General features: G+C 40.1%; 2 protein-coding genes across 2 annotated transcripts; one reads left to right on the top strand and one right to left on the bottom strand.

Moving 5' to 3' along the window:
* Positions 1-576: 576 nt before the first annotated feature.
* On the bottom strand, positions 577-9,338 carry si:ch211-193i15.1 (uncharacterized). Its single transcript, XM_060858628.1, has 3 exons — positions 9,183-9,338; positions 2,184-2,339; positions 577-2,099 (listed from the first exon to the last, which is right to left on the bottom strand). Exons 2-3 carry the CDS (start codon positions 2,329-2,331, stop codon positions 1,078-1,080), a joined length of 1,170 nt encoding a protein of 389 aa, XP_060714611.1. The 5' UTR covers positions 2,332-2,339; positions 9,183-9,338; the 3' UTR covers positions 577-1,077.
* Positions 9,339-12,782: 3,444 nt separating this feature from the next.
* znf362a (zinc finger protein 362a) lies at positions 12,783-24,186 on the top strand. The gene is made up of 9 exons (XM_060858513.1): positions 12,783-12,912; positions 16,035-16,098; positions 16,694-16,940; positions 18,484-18,609; positions 18,780-19,104; positions 19,219-19,443; positions 21,696-21,774; positions 22,000-22,158; positions 22,265-24,186. Exons 2-9 carry the CDS (start codon positions 16,036-16,038, stop codon positions 22,379-22,381), a joined length of 1,341 nt encoding a protein of 446 aa, XP_060714496.1. The 5' UTR covers positions 12,783-12,912; position 16,035; the 3' UTR covers positions 22,382-24,186.
* The last annotated feature ends 779 nt before the right edge of the window (positions 24,187-24,965 follow it).

Below are 24,965 nucleotides of genomic sequence, written 5' to 3' on the forward strand. Positions count from 1 at the left end.
TGACAGGTTTTGCTTCAAGTCTGTTTGTATTCACGTTATTAGTGTTTAGAGCATTTATTTATTAATTTATATACAAGTCTGTTTCTCAGTAATTTCCTCGAAAATGTCCACGCACACTAAATTAGTCTTCGGGTTATAAAGCGAGAGGTGATAAAAGCGAGTACAGCTTTCCAAGAAAAATTGAACGTCCTTATTTTGTTTTTCCAGTAAGAGCTCTAAAAGGTTCAGGCATCGTGTGTGTGAGCGAATGTTTGTGTGTGTGTGTGTGTGTGTGCGCATGCTTGTATAAACAGCCATCTGTGATCAGCACAATAACTGCATCTCAGTTAATTATCTGATGGTTTGCTTTCAACGCTCATAAATCAAAAACGCATCAAACCTGCTGTCTAAAATGTGTCGGTTCTACGACGTATTGAATCCTCGATTTCATTCTCCATTGGAATGACTGCATTCTCCATTGGAGACAAACACCAGAACAGCCGGCCACAAAGTATTATTACATTCTATTGCTCGTGCAGTTATTCATTTAATAAAGACTTATTTATGGAACGTTACGATGAAGAGAACTAAACAGAATTGCTAACATCATTTATTCATCATTCATGAGACAATATCTTAACCATCACCAGATACAATGTCCAAAAGCCTGTGTGCACAGTGTCCTTTTCTGTGAGGAGGTTTTGCGCATGTTCTTCCCCTCGCCTTATGGGTTTCCTCCAGGGTTTTGGGGTTTCCTTTCCTCCAAAAACATGCTGGTAAATGAATTAAGCTTCTGAATTTCCTCTAGCTGTAAGTGTGTGTGTGTGTGTGTTGGACAGGCTGTCTGATGGGACCACCACAAGACGTAACAGTTCTCCAAGTCAGTTTCCACCGTATTCTCCGGTTTCCTTCATGTACACATCTGTATATCTGGTGAGTGTGTGCAGGATTTCCACACTGACCCTAACCGGGATAAACCAAAAACTGAAGATTATGTGCTAAAAAAAAAAAAAACCTAACATCCAGATTTTGCAATTCTATAACCTTGGAATGTTCGGCATGAGGTGAGCTGTGGGAACACGCATCTGTCTTAACCTGTCATTTAGCTCGCAGCGGAGTGAGCAGATGTTTCACAACGTACACAGCCAGTGTGTCCAGGTTGCTGACGAGCAGTATGTTGGTGCTGAGAACTGTAGGAAAGACACACACCAGCAGCCCACACAGCAGCCCCTTCATCAGCTCTCCCCTCGAGCAAGGACTTTCCCGGCGCTTGTGAGGGTGTGGGGCCGTGCCGTGGGCTGGCAAGACGAGTGTGACGCTTTCACTGTTTAATTTACAGCCGTCAGCCAGCTCTATTCTCCAAGATAATGGCTCCGGCTTTCCGCGAGCCTGCTGCCTCTTATTATGCGAGCTGTGAATGGTGCAGCTGTTCCATGTCTTTTCTGAGTCAACATTGTAATTGTTTGAGATGCACGCAGCAGCAATTGACGTCCACTTGGGCGTGGGCACATGTGTTTGCGTTCGTTTCTCTACGCATCCGAGCAGCTCTGGTGGAACAATTCTAGGGGTCAGCTTTGCTACGATTAAGCTCACAACTGCGGTGAATGCTAGCAAGAGAACAGCGGCAGGTAGAGCCCAAAATAAATGCCCGCTAACTGGTGAAGAAGCAGAGAGAAGGCAGGGGAGGCACGTCGAGAGCAAGCTGCCACCTTCCAGGCAGGATCTCACCATCACCTGCTCTTGCCTCCAGCTAACCCCGGCATACGTCCCACATATGAACCACAGCATGAGGCAACCAAGGAAACCTAAAGCTCTTAACACCACCGTGTTGTTCTCCTGAGCCTCTTCTTTCTGTTGTTGTCCGGTCTCCCAGGAATCTCCATCAACATCCTTTAAAAACATGTCCGCTTTAGATTCCTTTTGGTCCGCGGTCGACGTCGCAGTCTCTCCGCCCCATAAGAGACGCACCAGCAGTTCTACAGCCACCAGCAGCGGCGTCAGCATCAACACAGCCTCGTAAGTGTCGCTAAGGAACAGCATGAAGCGCAGAGCGATGACGTCGGAAGACAGGTGAAAAGACATCGGCCTGGGTGCGGCGGACCAGAGGTACACCAGGAACACTGGAAGAACAGAAAAGAACGTGAGCGAGATGGAGAAGGAACACGGGAGTAATGCGATGAGGATCTTGAGAAACGTATCCTTACTGGTGATGGACAGATCGGTGAAGAGTAAGAGGCTAACGCAGCACAGGCTGACTGAGGAGATGGAGTCTTTAAAAGCAGGAAGACACAGAAAGCTGCACAGCAACTTGCATCCACACAGAGCGATCGTCGACTCCAGGACGCCGTCCATTCTTACACCTGAAGAACAAAAATCAAAGGCATCATCATTCCAGGGCACGACAAAATTCACTCAAGTGTCTTTGAATGGTTAACAACATATTCCAGATGAAATCATGATCTAGTGAGAGTCAAAGAGTCATTTCAACACGAGAGGCTCCGCCCACTGACCCCTTAATGCCTTTAGTACACTTATACACTCGTAAAAGCTTCAGACTCTTAAACGCTGCGGTCTGATTGATTTTCCCGGTTTCCATGCCCTGAAAACCTGTTGCTGATATCATAACAAAAGATACGTCATGGACTAGGGGAAAAAAACGTTCAGGTCACCTTGCATTTAAACGTTCTTCCAGAGTCGTCTTTGGTTTTCTGTTTCAAACTAAACAATATACCAAGGTTGGTTAATAGGGAAAGAAATATTATTACACAATACTCACTTTACAGTTAAGTCACTGTATGTTTCATGGGCTAGAAGTTCACTGAGGTTTTAAAAAGGAAAAAAAAAACGTATCAGTATTTCATGAATAAAAGGTTACAGATAGAGACGGTGTATTGAACACTACAAAACTCCCTAGCAATGTTTAGTTGGGGCTTGGCAAAGAGATTCATCTCACAACAAGATCAAAAGTATGTGCACCCCTGAAGATTGCCCCACCCACATGTGGTTCTTCCCCAAACTATTTCTGAGTCTGAAGCACACAATTGTGTAGAATGTCTCTGTAATTTAGTTTCTTCACTTGAACCAAGACGCTCGAATCCTGTTCCATCATGACAAATCTGTGCACAAAGCAGCTCCATGAAGACACGGTGTGTAGGATGAGGTTGGAGTGGAAGAACTCTAGTGTCCTGCACAGAGAGTTTGGGAAACTTTCGATGAACTGGATCTGGAGTGAGATTTTTAACAGGCGAATATGAGGGTGGGTTTTAGGCATATATTGTAATTTGTTGTCCATCATGAACATTAAACTCTAACTGATTCTCCTTGTTTCTACAATACAGAAAAAAGCTCCTAGTAGAAGTAACCACACAACCAGCAATCGAAGGAATGTAGCCGTACCCCAGAGGCAGGTTAGAGCCTGGTCTGTCGAATCAGGTCAGATTGGATGTCAGAGTGCTTCAGAAAGTTCAAAATTTTGCTGTAGATTAACTCGAGTTACTAAGCAAGTATTTACCAACAAAAGAATCCATGAATGTGCAGAAAAGTGCTGCTGGTGCTAATATTCCACGAAACGCCTGGATAAAATCAGGACTATCAGGTTCTGACTAAACTCGAGCCATCGTTCCTTCTGGATGTGCCACTTTTATATCCTCCTTAACATGAAGCAAATTTATTTTTCCTCCTTCTTTAAACAGACCGTCCTTCATTTTAAAGCTTTTGTTAAATGAATGTCATTTTTGAAGAAGATTTTCTGGTATTACTTGTTTTTCTTGGCAACTAGTGAAGTGAAGTAGTGAATTGAAAGTGACGTGACATACGGCTAAGTACGGTGACCCATACTCAGAATTCGTTCTCTGCGTTTAACCCATCCAAAGTGCACACACACACACACACACACCGTGAACACACACCCGGAGCAGTGGGCAGCCATTTATGCTGCGGCGACCGGGGAGCAGTTGGGGGTTCGGTGCCTTGCTCAAGGGCACCTCAGTCGTGGCCGGCCCGAGACTCGAACCCACAACCTTAGGGTTAGAAGTCAGACTCTCTAACCATTAGGCCACAACTTCCCTTCACTAGTTTTTTTTGGCCACTAGTTGTAAATACTAATCTTTAATTACACTAGTGTCATTAGTGTAATTAATTACACTAGCGTCTCAGTAAAATAAGGTTTTTGTGACTATAAATTGTTAAACTATAGTTGGAAATGAGGTGGTGGTTGGTTGATTGTTTGTTTGTTTTTTAAACCCCAGAGATTCTGGTCAGGTAAGTATGCAAGATTTTTATCTCTGTAAGTTGCTAGTCTGTGTTCCTACCCCCTGTTGCCGTAGTAACGTGGGAGTCACCGCTAACGTTGCACATTTGACAACAAATCGTTTATCTTGGAATGTTCTGGAGGGCAATTCTGCCTTTGTGTATAAAACTCAGCAGCGTTTATCTGCATCGTCGTACGAGACGCAGGAGAAGAGGTTTGCACCCTGTGTCACGGATCACACAACATCTTGTCTTCTGAGTCACTCTGAATTTGCATAAAGTTCAACTTTTCTAAATATTGTTGTGTTCCTGCTGTGAACACGCCCACATCTAATCTCTAACACTTGCCTTAGCTCATCTTACACTGCACCAAATCTCTAACTTCCACATGAACATATGCCATGCTGAGTCTATGGTCCACACACATCCACCACCAGCTCCAGTGTGACTGCAGGTTTTCATTCCAGCTGCTGAATCACAGCCTGCTTCACAGCCACAGTCGATGTTTTGGGATAACGTTGAACATTCCTGCCAAGTCGTCATACTAATGCAGCACTAATGAGCTTAATGAGCACTAATGAGCTGAAACAACCGACATCCCATTCGCGCTCAAACGCTCTGTAACATCACCATGTCAACCGTTACGGGTTCTTGGGAACGACAGCACCGGGATGCTCACAGAGACACAATGACCGGAGACGTTTGTTGTCGGCGAGTGCTGTGGACTTAGACGTGGGTGTGTCTTCATCAGCGAAGTGACAAAGCAGAGAAAAGTTGAACTTTATGCAAACACAGAGCGAGTCTGTGCATCGGGTGCGATGATGGTAGAAGACACACCGCTTCTCCTTCATCTCGTATGAGACGGACCACAGAAACACCAAATCTTTCATTTGCTTCATGAACATTATTACCATGGCAACCAGAAGAAGAAACGGCAACTGACGACAGTACAGCGTCTGGAGACTCGAGTGAACGTAGCTTAACACTAACACCTTAACCGTTAATTACATCTAATCATTTTAATTGCTATTAATACGAGGCTCTCCTTTATTAACATTATGTACTGCATTAACAAATCCGACAACTGCCGTTTGTTTGAACGTTAACACCACAAACCACGACTGTTTATTCGGTGTACGACAAAGTAAATTAACATAAATTAGCACAAATTAAATGACCTTATGTTCCTAAATGTTGATGTATTCCCTGCTACATCAGTAAACACGCTCATTAATAAAAAATGTGTGTAGGTGTGTGGACGCTGGATAAAGCAGGTGATGATCTGGCCTTTATAAAACTCTCTCTGTTCCGAATCCTTTTTTAATGTGAATCACCTTTCAAACTAAAACTATGACAAATTTTTTTTAATTTAAGTTTTAAAACAATAAAATATTTGTCTTGTTGAAACATACTGAAATCCATCTCACACACACACACTCTTTAGACTCACCGGTCCACCGACCTACCAGTTTGCTCTGGGAGGAAACCAGAGAACATTGGAAACCTACACAGACATGCAAAAGCTTCCCGTCTTCACACAGGACGAAACCTGAGCTCAGGGACGAACAACACAAGTCCTGGAGCCACAGGATTTGTTTATTTAACAAACAACTATAATCGAGTCATTGTTCTGTCCGTAGCATACGAAATATTTATCCGTTATGTTGCCTAGCAACAAATTGTCAGTGTCAGAATTATTCAAATTATTAACTGTGGACTGAATCCTTTATCGAACAATCTATAATCACACGCGTCAGTGTCTTATTGCCGTTATTTGCTTTAATAATACTGATCATTTATTTTTACTGACGTTTAGTTTTAGGGTTTGTTATTGCTGTCTGATGCGTTAATTAAGTGATTAATTGAAGGAACCTGAATGAATTTACATTTACAGCATTTAGCAGACGCCCTTATTCAGAGCGACTTACATTTTTATCTCATTTTTATACAACTGAGGGTTAAGGGCCTTGCCCAGGGGCCCAGCAGTGGCAGCTTGGTGGACGTAGGAATCGAACTCACAACCTTCCGATTGGTAGCCCGTTACCACAACATAAACGTTGCTAATGTTATAGAACAAGTCTGAAAGATGATTTCAGTGATGGTTTGATTTGTTCTTCATGAGATCGTTAGTAAGTGTAAGCTTGATGAAGCACGTACACGGTGCTATAAACGTCTTGTGTTGAGACAGGAGCCGGTGTTGAGTGAGAGAGAGAGGAGAGGAGGAAAGAAAAAAAAAGACCCGACTCTGCTTCTGAATTTCATTTGAAAACACTTTACAGCTTCAAAGGACAGATAAAGATAAAGAGAGGTGAAACAGTACGTCGTGATGTAAAATTAAAATGCTCAGATTTACATATTATAATAATACGCAAACGTGTTTCAGGCAAATGATGTGCGTTTTGCATTAGCACTGGGACACGGGAGGTTTTTTCTGCACATGCTCGAATTTGGGTTTTATAGCACATCAAGTTATCCTGAATATTTTCATGATATTGAAACACCGTTTTCCTCCATCCATGTATTTATCTGTTCTTCTATCTTATTCTATATCCATCTCTCTCTCTCTCTCCATATATCTCCATCCATCCACCACCTTTCTGGGAAAAATACAGGATTCATCCATGTGCAAAAAAATACTTCCTTTTCTGTATAGATGCTGAGATCATGATGATCACCATAATACACACTAATGTTTTTTTTACATATTTACATATTACAACACGTGCAATAACAGAAATTTTAAAAACGTGCAATATCACCTGTGTGCAGTATGCGTGTTAGTTTAACGACGTACTCGTGGTCTCTTTTCTTCTTTGTATTTATATGTTGTGTTGTGTTTATACTGTATACTATATTATGTCTATTCTTTTATATATATATATATTTGCATTTCTTTTTCTTTGCTGCTGTAACAGAAATGTCCCCACTGTGGGACGAATAAAGGCGCAAACAAGCGTCTTTTAAAAAAAAAAAAAAAAAAAAAAGAAAATCCTTTTTCTGGTGTTTTCTAGACCTAAACTGAAACATGTCAATATTTCTCTCTGGTCATTCGCCCCAATCTCACCACGTGGTGTTTATTGACACACTGTTTGCTCTCATGTTTGCTTTTTCTGAATTTTGGCCTTGAGCTTCTCGAAGCGATCGACAGTCTTGTGCTCTAAACCACTTTCACCCAACACGCTTTAGTTCGTAAAGATCAGGCGGCTCGGACGGAAATCTCTTCCATAACGACACCCTTTTATGATATAATGTGTATTTTGAGAATATTGTCGCAGTCATAAAAAGCTTTGTGTGTGCGATTTAACGTTTATCGCACATGGTCTGGTCGTATAATCAGAGTTTAAACAAAGACTCAAAGTAAACTGAAACTCTCTGGAGACCAAGTGTTAAGTTATAATTGAATATTGTGCCTTTAAGTTCACATTAAGTCTCAACACACAGATTATACGCACAGCCATAATCTTATAGAGCCTGCTTTAATAACAGTTCCCTTTACTACAGCATGCTGTGTGTGTGTGTGTGTTATTGCGCAAACTGCACTGCCCTGATTTGGAGAAGCACCTTGTGCAATAGAACATGATTTTTTTTTTTTCCTTTGAATGAAATTCAAATGTCATTTTATTAAAGTTCCAAAGATACACTCCAGACATCGTGAGTCTCAGGGCTACGAATACATCGTTTTATTTCTATTTGTTTCCAATCGTATAAAAACAGCGCAGTGTAAAAGTGCTGGACGACGTTCAGATATAAAACTCGTCTCGGAGCACATCGACGTCACGGATTCATCAAAATAATTACAAACTGAAAAGAAGCCGTCAAATTAGAGTAATTGTTAACACAGAGGTATTTTCTTTTAATATTTTAATGCAACACTTGAAAAACTGGGAAATCGTTAGCAAACCTTACACACAGTGCTACATGCTCTGTGTTGTGGAAACATCTTTGAGAACTGCGATACGATATCAGCCACATTGTCCCAACCATGAACTCTAACATTTTGTTGCTTTTGTTAACATGAGCAGCTGCCAAGACTGATTCTTTCTAAGTGATTGTTAATTAGTTGGTTGAAGTGACTAAGACTAAAGAGAGAGAGAGAGAGAGAGAGAGAGAGAGAGAGAGAGATTAGGAACTTCAAGGCTAGAAGCAATTTTTTTCAAAATACTGATTACAAACAGAGTCTTTAATCTTCTTAAAGAGACATTATTCTTTACTGAATTCTCTTACATGAACACCTTAGGCAAGAACTGAGCTGGAATCTAACTTCACCTTCTCAGCACAACAAAAGCATTGAGGCATTAAGACACTGTGTATTCTGAAGCTTAAGCTGTTAGAGGTGTGTGACAGAAAACAAATGTTAAAATGTCAACGAAAGAGGGTGAGAAAAGACTGGTAACAAATTAAAGGCACTCCTCCTCGTGGCTGTGGTGTGATTGTACCTTTAACGTGTAGATCTGACCTGTGAAAGTGCACCAGGTGGAGCTTCGGTTCATCATTATGGTCTAAATATGGACCGTAAGTTTAATTTTAAAAGGTTTAGAAGAAAACCAAAAGAAATTAACGCTCACATTATATCTTAGACAACACACTGGTATTACAGATCACTGCAAAGGTCCTGAAGGCAAACGTTTAGCACAAATATGTCAAGACGTATTCAAGGGAAATACCTTTAAGAAGTATGAAGAGGATCTCTTACACCTGAGCTGAATTTAGGTCAATATGTGCAACAGAAGCCTGATTGTTTTGATGTAGATAATATGATTGATTCGGACTGATTCACACTCAGAAATCCCAGCCGTGTTACTTTGCCTGCAGTAATGCATAGCTGAAGCTGTTAAGATTGTTTGCAGTTTCTGACCATTGCTCAGGTAGCGAGAGAAAGACAAGGAGAAACAGAGTGACACAGAGAGAAGTGACTCCCATTAGTGTACTAAAGGTTTATAGGAAATCATCTTTACCTGAGAGATCCACAGTGACCTTTGGAGAACGTGTGTACACAGCAACTCATCCTTCTATGTCCAAGTGTGTGTGTGTGTGTGTTGTGTTGTAGCCGCCCCCTGTGGGACGTGTCTAAACAGGCAAACCCTCCCTTTGCCTCACCTGTTTGTGGTGTGTGTGTGTGTGTGTGTTTTATTAGTATAAACAAGAGTGTATCTGTAGATCTCACAAAAACTCCCCCAGTCAATATGTGAGGGGTGCAAATAATTTTATTGTCTTCTCTGACTGTGAGGTTTCATTTTTTTTTTTTTTTTTTTTAGGATTGTAGGTCAGTTGTCACTCGATTTAGTTGTGTGGACGTTGCTGAGGTCGACACACAGACATATTTTAGCTGCACCACACACTAATCCGGTTAATCAGACCTGATTATATGGGGCAGGTGTGCTGGATTAGGGCTGTGACTTGGGCCTTAGGAAATACCCCAAGTGAGCACTGGGGTTGTCTGATGTGAAATGAATGCAGAAGTTCAGAAGAATTTGGGAATGCTGCCACCTTCTGCTGAAAAATGATTAAGAAAGAAAGAAAGAAAGAAAGAATAGGAGATTTTAAAGAGTTAGAAACATCTAGAAGTAAAGGCACAACAGTGCTGGAGTGGTGCCAGTGTGGATGTGTTCTGTACCTGAGCATCTTAAAATTCATACAGAATTCATTTGAAAGCATTATTAGTGTCTATAAATCGCTCAGGACACAAACCACCCAAACCGTACAGGCTTTATGTATGAAATGTACTATAGAAAAACTTCACCTTAAACCTTCATGGTAAAAATCATGAAATGGACCATAATCTGTTTTTTTTTTATTGTTTGTGTTTGTACTGAGAGTAAAGAAGTAAAAACTGCATCATGGGGCTTTTTTTTTCACTTGTTACTGAATTTTTCCAACATTAATTCAGTTATATGGAGTTTAAATACCAATGTGGTGCCTTTAATGTTTACATTTACAGCATTTAGCAGACACCTTTATCCAGAGCGACTTACATTTTATCTCACTTTTATACAACTGAGCAATTGAGGGTTACGGGCCTTGCTCGGGGGCCCGGCAGTGTCAGCTGGGTGGATGTAGGAATCGAACTCACGACCTTCCGATTGGTAGCCCAACACCTTAACCACTAGGCTACCACATCCATTGAATTAATGGCGCATTAATTAATTCATTCATTCATCTTCAACTACCTCGGGTCACGGGGAGCCTGTGCCTATCTCAGGCGTCATCAGGCATCAAGGCAGGATACACCCTGGATGGAGTGCCAACCCATTGCAGGGCACACACACACACACACTCTCATTCACTCACGCAATCACACACTACGCACAATTTTCCAGAGATGCCAATCAACCTACCATGCATGTCTTTGGACCGGGGGAGGAAACCGGAGTACCCGGAGGAAACCCCCGAGGCACGGGGAGAACATGCAAACTCCACACACACAAGGTGGAGGCAGGAATCGAACCCCCAACCCTGGAGGTGTGAGGCCACCGTGCCCCCCTAGCATTAATTCAATTAAAGACAACTAATGATACACAAAGTCCATATACTGTACACACTAGAACCTGGTGTTGGTGTTAGATAGTAGTTTGTCTTGTTTTTTAATGACCGTCAGTGAATTCTGGTAATAATTTGTTCACTGCTTAAGAAAACGGAATCTTTTGTTGGGAATCTTTACCTAAATACTCTCCTGGTGGCTCAGGTGGATAAGGGTCTGGATCGTTGCTCGGGGTTCAAGCCTGTTCAAGATACCACTGTTGGGCCCCCGAGCAAGGCCCTTAACCCTCTCTGTTCCAGTGGTGCTGTATCATAGCCGACTGTGCTCTGACCCCCAACCTCCAAAGCTGAGATATGTGAAGAAAGGATTTCATTGTGATGTAATGTAGATGTGACAAACAAATGCGTCTGTAGCCCTTATATATGTATATGTATGTGTATATATATATATATATATATATATATATATATATACGTATATATATATATATATACGTATATATATATATATATATATATATATATATATATATATATATATATATATATATATATATATACATGTATATATATATATATATATACATGTATATATATATATATATATGTATATATATATATATATATATATATATATATATATATATATATATATATATATATAAAATGTGTGTGTGGGTGTTAAACTTTACCTTCTGTGTTTAAAGGATATAACATTATTTTACCTTTTAGAGTGAAGATCTTTACACTATACAGCTTTCTAGCTCCAGGAATAAACGTGACACGCTTGACTGCACAAACCCACAAAACAAGGATTGGATCAGTTCAGTTCTCTACATGAACTTGTTTAGGATGAACATCTAAATCAAACACTACACAGAGCAGGAAACTAATAATCCATACCTGAAGGGGGTGTTCACAAGGGGGCGCTGTGTGGGCATGTAGAACTATCGAGTAGAAAAGTTTACATTCCCCAAAAATATAAAATAGAAATATATTTCTATTATATAATAGAAATAACTCCAGGATGTTAAAAATAAAATCAGGCAACAGGAGACGGATCTTAAATTAACTCAATAATAAGAAGTCAATTAAATAAGGAAATATAGTTTTTTATTTTTTATTTATTTTTAAATTTGAGCAGATTATTATTATTATTATTATTATTATTAATTTTATAGGTATCACTCACACACACTCAGAAATGACAGATAATTAAATATAATAAAATACAGAAATGTAGTCACAGTTTTGTGTCTAAAAAATAACGTGTTTTGCTGCTACGAATTAAATTTGCATCTTCACACAAATTACAAAGTGCATGCAAACTGTCTTTAACATGGTAGAGATCAGTGTAGCTTCTGTCAACAGAGTTCAAGCTGCGCAATAGGATTGTTTTGGTTAAATGACTTATTGGGATATTATTATTATTATTATTATTATTATTATCATTATTATTATTATTATTATTATTATTAACATTATTATTATCATCATCATCATTAATAGTATCATTATCATTATTATTATTATTATTATTATTATTAACATTATTTTTATTATTATCATCATTATCAGCATCATCATCATCATTATTATTATTAATAATAATAATAATAATATTATTAATATTATTTTTATTATTATCATCATCATCATCATCATTATTATTATTATTATTAATAATAATAATATTATTAATATTATTTTTCTTATTATCATCATCATCATCATTATTATTATTATTATTAATAATAACAATAATATTATTCATATTATTTTTATTATTATCATCATTATCATCATCATTATCATCATCATCATTATTATTATTATTATTATTATTATTACTGCTGATCCAAAATAAACAAAGTCCGTGCAAATCCTCTATTAATGCAAAAATAATGAATATTCATGAAATAAATAATCATAATAAAATACACACGTCCTTTTTTTGTAATCGTGTTATTATTTGCAGAATATATATATATATATTTTTTGCATATATTTTTGGAACTGTGCAGAAATGATGATGATGATGATGATGATGATGATGATGAGTGTTTGAGCTCTCTGCCTGCAGCACCCAGAAGTGAACAGTAGGCGACCCGGAAGGTCTGAACTCCGACTGAACGCGAGCTGAAAGAAGATCTTTACCTTTTTTTTTTATATAATAAAACTACACTGAAGCAGGATCGAGCCAGTGGGGTGAGTTTGTGCGCGTCTTTGATTAGAGGCGCATTTGTTGTTTTTGCGCATTTTACGCATTATGTTGTGTGATTTGTCCGGAGTTGTCGCGGAGCTCGGAAAAGTTCACATAAAAAAAAAAAATCTAAAGCAGCGGAATGGCTGAAGACAAGCCTCTTACATGTGGATTTTTTTTTTGCGATGCATTAAAATAGTGTTTTGCGTAAAAAAAAAAAAATACCGGATGCTTTTTATTATATTGGACTGATTTAACAGAAATAAAAATCCAGACCAGACCTTGTGTGCTGTTCATGGAGATTTTGTGCGGCATGATTGTTGTAGGAAGTCTCTTGTTTTTTTTTTTTTGTTTTTTTTTTTGCTCTCTTTTTTTCCCCTCTTTGAGCCGGGCTATTCAAACCTGCAGATCTAAGTAAACAATCATTCGAGCTCTTAATGCAAATAAACGGAGGGCTGCTTTAAGGTGCCGCGCGACGCCTTTAGTGCTTAGGATTCATTTCTGCGTGCAAATTTGGGGGATCTGCAGAATATGGCGTCTGGTTCCTTTATAAAAATAAAGACAGGCTGCCATTTTTGTTTTCCTTTTGTCTGAATTTTTTAATAAAACTGTCTGAGTATGTGGGAGAGGCCCAGGCACGGCGCGCAACGCGCTTTACCGCCGGTCTCCAAACCAGGGCTTGGGTTTAATCCCAATGTTTGACTTTGCGTTTTAATAAATAGTGTATGTAAAAAAAAGATGACAATAAAACTTCCAAGATACCGATAGATTAAAAGGAGAAAAGTTAAGTAGCTCAAGTTGTGATCTCGGTTTTCAGCAGGGATTTTAAGAAGCCAGTGGTGACAGTCGGAGAGGTCGCTGCTTATTGTCTCCAGCATACAAACATTTTGGAGCGTTTTTACATTTTTTTTTACACGGATTTCTGGTTCCAGTGGTGGTGTGTTGCAATGCTGGAGCCCTGCACCTCCTCTCTCTCTCTCTCTCTCTCTCTCACTAACACACACACACTTTTATACAGGCTGTATTATAGATAGATAGATAGATAGATAGATAGATAGATAGATAGATAGATAGATTTTTATATGATCCTAAAATCTTTAACCCAGTCTCTATATCGGTTTAATTTCTGCCTATACATTCAGCTCACAATAGAAATGTCTTTATATGCAGATTAATGTTTTATTTCAAATGTTTGTTCCTTGAAAGGTTTTTAAAGACTTTATACATTGCTTTTCTTTACACTTAAGAATTTATTGTTTATCAGGTAGGGCTGTGCAATATACAGTATTGTTTGTTAATCCTTATCACACTACAATAGTCAATTCAATTATTGTTTTCCGACATAACAATAGACATGAAAGTATTTATGTGAAAATTCACTTGTCACTTTTGCCATAAGTCTGTGGTTTGTGGGTGTGGCCTGTCCAGCATTTTTTTCTGATGAATTTACATATATATATATATATATATATATATATATATATATATATATATATATATATATATATATATATTCTGTACTAGCTATATACTCTGTCATCGACGTCTGCTGCTTCCTTCCAAGATTTTTCTGCGTAATGTCTCTGTGTACATTTAACAGTGGGTCGTATATGACAGGATAAGCTGAAACACAGTAACTGAGACCTAACTGCAGGTAGGACCTAAAGTTCCTACCAATTGGAGTCAGGCAACTGACCAAACGTCGGCCAACGTTCACCACAGCGAGTGATTCTTTGGAATTGTCGCCATGCCGTGTCGCTGAAAACGACGATGTCTTGATGTCAGTACAGACAGAAAAAAACGAACGGTCATACGCCAAAGTGTGAACCTAAGAGCAAATGTGACGTCCCAAGTTTCAGATCTTAAATAAACTTCAGTGTGTGGCACAATTGCAGCCTCCTCGTTAAGCTATTTTTGTCTGTATTATGCAGCCCAAGTGTGAAAATTAGTTTAATATGTAGTAATGTGCACATAAACACATCATTTCAGCTCTCTTTGTGGTCTTCGCCCGCAATCGTACCTCTGTTCACTTTTCTCTAAGAAATATCTTGGCCTTCTAGAAATCTTTCCACACGATGGGATTATTTGAGGAATATTGCTTTCATGCATTATGGATTCCTTTTTTTTTTGCTTGGCCGTGCATGTTTTGGCAGCGTGCTCCGGGTGGAAGGCTGTTTGACTAGGGGTCTGCACAGAGGAGTTGGTTTGCACAAGCCAAAAATAATAAAGACGATATGTCCAGGCGTATGAACTCCAGACTTTTGCAGAATGTTTTCTTAATGGTGGTTATGGGTGTCTGTTTCACTTCCTGTTGGAACTCGAAGGGAAGATTTTTTTTTTTTCTGTTTTTTTTTTTTCTTTTTAGCCTACGTTATGCAACGACTTTGTGTAAATGCACATACATGTTTCTTTCAGGAGCTTTTACACCAGCAGGTTCGTGCTCATGACTGATGAAGTGTGCTGCCAGTCTTGTTTGCAGGGTCATGATTTGGGGGATGGTTGTGGAGGACTATGTGGGACTCTGTTTGCCCAGTATTGCTTTAGTATTGCTTCACTTCACTGAGCTGCAGTGTGTGATAAAGAAGTTCCCTCTAAAATGCCACTGAAACATAAGTGTATCAGGATATCACTGGCGTTTGGGTTCTTCTGCACTGGTTACACCGGTTCCTTTTTCTTTGTGGTCTCCACGTCACTTCCATCTTAGTATCACTTGTGTTTCTTGATGCATCAGCAAATTCTGCATACAGAACCTACGACTGCTTGTTAAAACGATTTATTTTACAACCGTGTGATTCGTACAATAGGACCTGCTTAATGTTCATGACAAGCCGTGTTTTTCTGGTAAGGCTGTTAAGAGAACGACTGTTTATAGCTGCTATAACTTGTGTGATGAAGTCACTCTCCTTGCACTCGCCGTCGATTATATTTGTATCCGAACGTCACGCAGATTTAACATCCTGAAGATCAACTTTTCCTTTGTGTATTTTGAGAACAGCTGTAATTTTCAACAAGTTTATCTTTCTGCATGTCGTATTTCTTTAATTTCTCAGTAACAGTGAAGAGCTGTAGTTTGTCTATGTTAAACCGAATGAAACTGAGTGTTTCTGTGTCGCTTTATTTTCCTCAGCATGGCCGAGCCACGGTTTAATAACCCGTACTTCTGGCCTCCGCCTCCTGCGATGCCTAGCCAGGTAAGAATCTTTCATTTATGAATTTTTACAAGTCTAATGTATCTCATCCACAATCTTTTTTATAACTATGTAATTGCCAGAAAGTCCATAATGTCTGTATTAAATGACGAGATAAAGAAGCAGAATCGTATCGTTATCATCATTAATATTACTTACGATAAATAACTTGGAGAACTTTCTCTTTTCTAATGTAACTGCCATTGCTTATGGTTTCACCATCTATTCTGTCCATGTTCATCTCTTATTGTAAATTCTGAGATCAGCAATTCCGTGTGTACGTTGGAACCCGACTGTAGGACACATTTACATAGAACATTCTGGATAAAATGCAATACTTCCAGCACTTGTTAGCTATATTAGCATCAGAGCTTCAGTACAAAACCAAAGCGTGAACATCAGTAACGTCTTTGCTGATCCAGTACATTCTGTTTAAGTAGAACATTGTGTAAATATTCATTTAATACTTAGTTTAATACTAAGGTGTCTTGTTGTAGCAGCTTAGCTAGCAGCCATTCATAGCGTATCTGATTAGCTGGCGTTAACCCTTAGAGGGCTACTTGAACTTTCATATGTCCTCCACACTCACTGTTTTCAGCTGGACAACCTCGTTCTAATTAACAAGATCAAGGAGCAGCTGATGGCTGAGAAAATCAGACCTCCACACCTGCCCCCTACTTCAGTCCAATCCCAGCAGCCCTTGCTGGTTCCTCCGACGCCTGTAGAAGGTGGGACTCACAGCATGGCCGTATCCAAGCTTCAGCAGATGCCCGGCCTTCCTCCTCATAGCCCAACACAGCCTGATGTGGCCCTGCACGCCCGACCCGCGTCCAGCTCCGTAGCAGGTAACACACATCAGACCATGCATCAGTCTCTTCACAAACCGTATCATTTTAGCTGATATTAATAACCTAATGTTTTAGGTGGAAGAGCTGCTGACATAAAATCAGTGTCCATTTGTTGTGTGTTCTGCAGTACAGTATTACAGCACATGCCCAAACGTCAACATTATGGATACAACAATACCGTAGTTCTGCTCAAATTCAGATAATCTAATCTACATATCTTCTGTTTGGATTAGATTTACCTGATGCAGCATTATAGATATTTAATTATGTGTCTATTATAACCTTAACATTACATTAACATGATAACATTTCGACTCTAATATAGCTTTATGGTCATATTTGGTTTATTTTAATTAACAAGTATAACAACAAGGGGGGTGTGGGGTGTGGGGCGACACGATACCTTAGTGGTTAGCACGTTCGCCTCACACCTCCAGGCTCGGGGTTCGATTCCCGCCTCCGCCTTGTGTGTGTGGAGTTTGCATGTTCTCCCCGTGTCTAGGGGGTTTCCTCCGGGTACTCCGGTTTCCTCCCCCGGTCTAAAGACATGCATGGTAGGTTGATTGGCATCTCTGGAAAATTGTCCGTAGTGTGTGATTGCGTGAGTGAATGAGAGTGTGTGTGTGTGCCCTGCGATGGGTTGGCACTCCGTCCAGGGTGTATCCCGCCTTGATGCCCGATGACGCCTGAGATAGGCACAGGCTCCCCGTGACCCGAGGTAGTTCGGATAAGCGGTAGAAAACGAACGAAAACGAAGTATAACAACTTTAATGTATTTCAAATATGTTGTTAAAACAACCCAGTCTAAACGTTTTGTTTAACATTGAAATGTGGGGGAACGTAATATATTTTGGTATGAACACTTTTGTATTTTATATTTTGACTTCATGGTCACTCGCGTTTTAGTAACGTTTATGAATTACACCGAGCAATAAGTGTTTTAGAGCATTTTGTTTAGATGAGTTTTCTAGCTAGCTGACGTCAGCCGATCAGATAGCCGACGATTGGATTTATCCATAACTTACTAGCTTGCAAACTGCATCTAGAAATAACAGATATCGCACATATGTACTGGAACATTTATATATTTAAATTCCACATATGTAGGCTGTACCTTTTGTGACCAGTATGTTATTAACAGCCACTAGGGGGCGATTATTTATCGCTTTACTATTTGCTCAATAAAGTAGTGTGGAACTGTGCACCTATGAATAGAAATTGAAAAAGGGCTCCCTGGTTTGGCATAAAAGTAGTAGTTAGAAAGAATAATTTAATTCACGGTATTAATTAACGATTTTAAAGCAAACAAGTAGGTCTCAAAAAAAAGTAATAAAATGTTTACTAGCAATTCTTTTTTTTTTTTTTTTATAAAACAATAAAACCCCACAATTTCCAGTTCTGCAGATTATTTGCGAATGTGTTCAGCCTAACCCTAGACGCAGAAGTGCACGAAACAGCTCCCCTATAACCAGTGATTTAGTGAAGTCACTACAATAAAGCCTTCTTGCAAACTGACCTGTTTCCTTCTCCTTTCTCACAGGACGCATTCTCGGTGACGTGAACTTGAACCTGGATGATAAGGCAGCCTTAAAAGCGAGAGGACTTTGGGAAGACTGGCATTTACGACAGATTATAGACCAACCTTCAAGAGCGAACCATCTGTCAGGTAACGGCGCTTACTGACGCAGTTGAGTTTATCATGTCTCCTGACTGGATCTTTCACAGCATCAAGGCCAGTTTCAGCTTCTGGAATGTGTTTTACAGGCTAAAAGTCACCGATTGAACCTTTAACCATTTAGAGCTTGTTAAAATGATCGTATGGTTCTTTCTGACCAGGTATAGCACTGTCATCTCGCAACCAGAACACGACTGAGGCTATGACACCCACATCCTCTAGCAGCAGCCACGTACGCCATGGATCAGCACCTTCTGCAAACCTCCTCTCAGGGTTGGCCGGCACTGTCGGAGCAGAGCCAATGAAAAACAGTGGGGGGCTCGCGGGACTGCTGGGACCGCCCCCGAAAAGCGGAGGACGAGGACGCAAGAAGATCAAAGCAGAAAATTCGTCGGGTCATCTCCTGGTCGTACCCTACCCCATCCTGGCGTCAGGAGCTGACCAGTCGTCTGTAACAATCGCAGCCAAAGAGGGCAAATCATACAGGTAAAAAAAAAAATAATAAAAAATCTATATTTTCACCTGAAACAGAAACTTAACACGTGAACTTAACACGCAATCGTGCACGCGTGTGTGTGTGTGTGTGTTTTCTCCCTTCAGGTGTAAAGTGTGTCCGCTGACTTTTTACTCCAAGTCAGACATGCAGATTCACTCCAAATCCCACACGGAGGCCAAGCCGCACAAATGTCCTCACTGCACCAAGTCGTTCGCCAACGCCTCCTACCTGGCGCAGCATTTACGCATCCATCTGGGGGTGAAGCCTTATCACTGCTCATACTGCGAGAAATCCTTCCGCCAACTGTCACATCTACAGCAACACACCAGGTCAGATTAATCTGCACGTATTGTTTCATATAACTCGGTGCCATCAGAAAGCTCTGATGTCAAATTGACCAGTGTAGTCGCTGAAGATCTGTGACAGGGAGACATGGTTTCATGTTTTCCATGAAATACAGTCGTATGCAAAAGTTTAGGCACCCCTGACAAGTTCCAAGAGTTTCATGTATAAATATTTGGGTGTTTTATCAGCAATTTCCTTTTGATCTATCAAATAACTGAAGGACACTAAAGTAATATTTCAGTAGTGAAATGAGGTTTATTGGATTAACAGAAAACGCGCAATATGAATCAAAACTAAATTAGACAGGGGCATAAATTTGGGCACCCCAACAGAAAAATCACATCAATATTTATTAGAGCCTCCGTTAGCAGAAATAACGGCCTCTGGACGCTTCCTATAGTCTGTAATGAGTGTCTGGATTCTAGATGAATGTTTTTTGGACCGTTCCTCTTTACAGAACATCTCCAGTTCAGTTAGGTTTGATGGTTGCCGAGCTGGACAGCCCGCTTCACATCACCCCACAGATGTTCAATGATATTCAGGTCTGGGGACTGGGATGGCAGAACATTCCAGAACATTGTACTTGTTCCTAAGTAGAATTTGAGCAGTGTTTTGGGTCGTTGTCTTGTTGAAATATCCAGCCCCGGCGTTACTTCAACTTTGTGACTGATTCCTCAACATTATTCTCAAGAATCTGCTGATATTGAGTGGAATCCATGCGACCCTCAACTTTAACCAGATTCCCAGTTCCAGCACTGGCCACACAGCCCCACAGCGTGATGGAACCTCCACCAGATTTACTGTGGGTAGCAAGTGTTTTTCTTGGAATGCTGTGTTCTTTTGCCGCCATGCAGTTTGACGCCCCTTGTTATGACTAAATAACTCAATCTATGTGTCATCACTCCACAGCACCTTATTCCAAAATGAAGCTGTCCAAATGTGCGTTTGCGTACCTCGAGCGACTCCGTTTGTGGCATGTGTGCAGAAAAGGCTTCTTTAGCATCGCTCTCCCGTACAGCTTCACCTTGTGTAAAGTGCACTGAATTGTTGAACGATGCACAGTGACACCATCTGCAGCAAGTTGATGTTGTAGGTCTTTGGAGGTGGTCTGTGGGCTGTTTTTGACCGTTTTCACCATCCATCAAGAACTGTGCCTGTGGTCTTCCATTTCCTCACCATGTTCCTCACAGTGGACACTGACAGCTTTTATCTCAGCCATAACTTTTTGTAGCCTTCCCCTAAACCATAATGTTGAACAATCTTTGTTTTCAGGTCATTTGAGAGTTATTTTGAGGCCTCCATGTCGCCACTATTCAGAGGAGAGTTAAGGAGAACAACATCTTGCATTTTGCCACCTTAAATCCCTTTTCTCATGATGATGCACCTGTCTATGAAGTTCAAGGCTTAATGATCCACCAAACCAATTGTGTTCCAATTAATCAGTGCTAAGTAGTTACAGGTATTCAAATGGCAAGGGTGCCCAAATTTATGCCCCTGTCTAATTTAGTTTTGATGCATATTGCACATTTTCTGCTAATCCAATAAACCTCATTTCACTACTGAAATATTACTTTAGTGTCCTTCAGTTATTTCATTCATTCATTTTCTACCGCTTATCCGAACTACCTCGGGTCACGGGGAGCCTGTGCCTATCTCAGGCGTCATCGGGCATAAAGGCAGGATACACCCTGGACGGAGTGCCAACCCATCGCAGGGCACACACACTCTCATTCACTCACACACTACGGACAATTTTCCAGAGATGCCAATCAACCTACCATGCATGTCTTTGGACCGGGGGAGGAAACCGGAGTACCCGGAGGAAACCCCCGAGGCACGGGGAGAACATGCAAACTCCACACACACACAAGGTGGAGGCGGGACTCGAACCCCCAACCCTGGAGGTGTGAGGCGAACGTGCTAACCACTAAGCCACCGTGACCCCCGCCCAAATATTTATACATGAAAATCATAGAAATTGTCAGGGTTCCTAAACTTTTGCCTACGACCGTATTCTAGAAATTACAAGCCTCCAATAAAATTTTATTGCAGCGTTAAAAAAAATAATAATATGTGTGCAAATGACCTAATTGAACAATATTTTCTGTATAATTGTGCCTTGAGCAGGTGAAAATGTCTTTTACAGTAAAAAAGGATCGCTGAGTGTTTAAATGCAAAAAAACTGTAACTGTAATAAACACCTTGTTTTGTGTGTTTTCTCTGAACACATCTGCAGAATCCACACGGGCGATCGGCCGTATAAATGTATCCAGCCGGGCTGCGATAAAGCTTTCACACAACTCTCCAATCTGCAGGTAAGACAACAACAACGTGATCACATCAAGCCTGAGTGTGTGAATTACTGCATATAAATGACTTATTTGATCAATCTGTTGTTTATGAAGGATTTTGCAGCTCCGTGTTCTTGACATACAACTTCTTCTACTTTTATAGTGTTATAATTTGAATGTTTTCCTTTTTAAATCATTATTTGTAGTATTTAATGATCAGGATGATGATTAATCTCGCTGGTCTTGCAGTCTCACCAGAGGTCACACAATAAAGACAAGCCTTACAAATGCTCTAACTGCTACCGCGCCTACTCCGACTCGGCCTCTCTGCAGATCCATTTAGCCGCTCATGCTATCAAGAACGCCAAGGCCTACTGCTGTAGCATGTGCGGTCGCGCCTACACCTCCGTAAGTACCGGAACTACAGAATCCTTGAGGGTCTGTTTCTCAGCGTCAGTGAGTCTGTGCTCTCAGTTCTGTCCTTCTGATCTCTCTTCGTTTCCTCCCTTTCCAGGAGACGTATCTAATGAAGCACATGTCTAAACACACAGTAGTGGAGCACCTGGTGACGCAGCACTCGCCGCCACGGAACGAGTCTCCCAGCATCCCCATCCGCATCTCCCTCATCTGAACCCGGTCAGTTCCTCCTCCTCGGATCACCGCGTCCTGGTGGCGTGTTCGTTTGTTCGCTTCATCGTTCCTTGGGTTCTGGGATTACGTACTAAAATGTGTTAACACCTCATGCTGAAGGAGTTGTTTTTATTCGCACTATCGCTCGCTCTCCCTCTACCTCGGCGTGGAGTCTTCGAGAGTCGGTTGAGGAAATAGTAAGGACATCCAAAGACAGTTTTTGCAGCACTTTCAGGCCTTGAGGCTAAAGGGGAAAAAAAAAAAAAAAAAAAAAATTCAGTCTAATTGTTGGACAGTAAAAAGGCTATAGTTCTTGGCAGCTATTTTTTTTTTTTATTTTATTTTTTTTTAATTTTGACATTAGATGTTATGCAGTTAAAAAACTGTCTTGTTTACATCCGGTGGTTATAAACTCGTATGCTGAGATCTTTTAGAGCACGGACCAAGTCCAACATTGTATTCTGAAAATTTCCTAACTTAGATTGAAAGTCATTCCTTTTTTAAATACTGTATTTTTTTTTTTTTGCGCTTATTCTTATCGAGCTACAGCCCTATCTAAAGGTTGTAGAATTAAATGAATAAAAAAAAAAAAAAAGACGTGCCAAAAACACAAACAAAAAAAAAAAAACAGATGCTGGTCTCTCAACTCCGGTGTACATAATCACTCAAGCCCACTGCCGCTGGTGTATAAAGTTAATCACGGGGTTGGATTTTAGTCTCCGCCGCATTCGTCCGCTTTTCCACAGCACCGTGCAAACGTCTCAGCGCGGCTCTTTATCTGGACACGAACACTACAGGACATCAGAGGACGGCAGGACACACGGAGAGTCCAGTGTTTCACAGGATTTCCCTCAATCTGCCTGCTCCAGAGTGTTTTATTTCTCTGATACCGCTGCGGTTTTACTAGAAAACAAGTGTCCCTTTAAAATAATAATAATAATAATAATAATAATAATAATAATAAAAGATTAAAGAACAAATTTATCCATTTTAACATTGTGGAAGGGCTACAAAACGTAGACGAGACGGAAAAGAGGATCTCTTCGAGGCTGGAGTGTGTTAGATCACAACACACTGGTGAAATGGCACTATTAGTAATTTATTTAAAAAATAATAATAAAAGTCTTGCGTAGACGCTTATTATAAACCCTGGCGTGCCTCGAAGAGAGTCGGAAACCCGCGTCAATTCGACCCGTAAACATTTTCCCCAACTTTATTTTAAACTCGCGCTCAGAAAACGTCCGTAAGAGAAACTACGGGAGAAAGAAAAAAAAAACTTTTATTTAAAGTCTCGTCCCCCATTTTAAAGCCATCAACAATCCTCCTTCCCAGATAAAAAGCTTTAAACACATTCTGCTCAGGTGGGCTGAAACGTTTGCACGGTTCTCTACGGTTCTCGTCAGCGTCTCACATCAGAGTGTGTACATACGTTTATGTTTAAAGTGCGTCTAACTTCACGTATTATCACGTCTAAGTATTAATGATATTATTTTCTATACAGTCAAGCCTTAAATATTTTATCACTAATAGTTTCGTATCCACATCTACCATATTGGTGTTCTCATTTTATTCAGTACTGTACGCCTTTTTTTTTTAAATCTCCTAGCATGATTATTCTGTAAATAATCTATAAAATACTTGTGTTAACCCTTTATATATATATATTAAAAAAAAAATCTAGTTATTACAATTTTTTTTTATTTGTCTTGCATTGTGGTACTCTGAAAAGTTTCTTGGCTGCTATAATATGCAAAGTCGAGACTTTAGAATGGACTTATAAGAAAAATAAATCTGAAAAATCTGCAATGAGAGTTTGGCTTTCCTTTTCTCTGACGTGGAACAGAAAAACATCACAATTTGTAGATTACACGGTTGTGTGCACTTTTTTACTGTAGGCCAGTGGTTACTATAGTAACAAAACCTGTACACATTTTGGTTTTATACATCATGACTGGTTTAAACTACTCTATGGACACAAACAGCAGCAGTGAGATGTAGCTTATTGACCATATAAGTCACACCCCAGGCTGTGTGAAGATGTTCATGTGGCCTCGCAGGACCGGCCCTGGCCAATTTGCTGCCCTAGGCAAGATTTCACCTGGTGCCCCTGGAATCACAGACAATTGTGTTCCGATCATTTTGTTCATAAACTTACACAGAAACAAACTGCACAGCTTTGTCCTGTTTTTCTTTATTTTGAAAATATTTTGGAAACACACACAAACTATATAAAAAAAAACTATATTACGGAGAGCTTGCCTTTCTTACAGCAATAAAATATATATAATAAATATATAAATAAAATACTTCTCAGGTAATAAAATATATAAACATTTATATTAATAAAAATATATATATATATATATATATATATAAATTAATAAAAAAATAATTTGAGCGCACGGGCGCCCCTAGTGGTGGGCGGTGCCCTTAGCATTTGCCTATTCTGCCTATGCGCAGGGCCGGCCCTGTGGCCTCGTATCCCTGAACCGCTGCTCGGACTCGGAGACGCAGACGGTCCCGGTTTCTCTGTGACGTCCGTTCCGAATCCCATTTCGCTTCAGACGATGGTGAACGTTTCATGG

The sequence above is a fragment of the Tachysurus vachellii genome, chromosome 22 (genome assembly GCF_030014155.1).
Source record: "Tachysurus vachellii isolate PV-2020 chromosome 22, HZAU_Pvac_v1, whole genome shotgun sequence".
In the NCBI taxonomy this organism is placed as follows: Eukaryota; Metazoa; Chordata; class Actinopteri; order Siluriformes; family Bagridae; genus Tachysurus; species Tachysurus vachellii.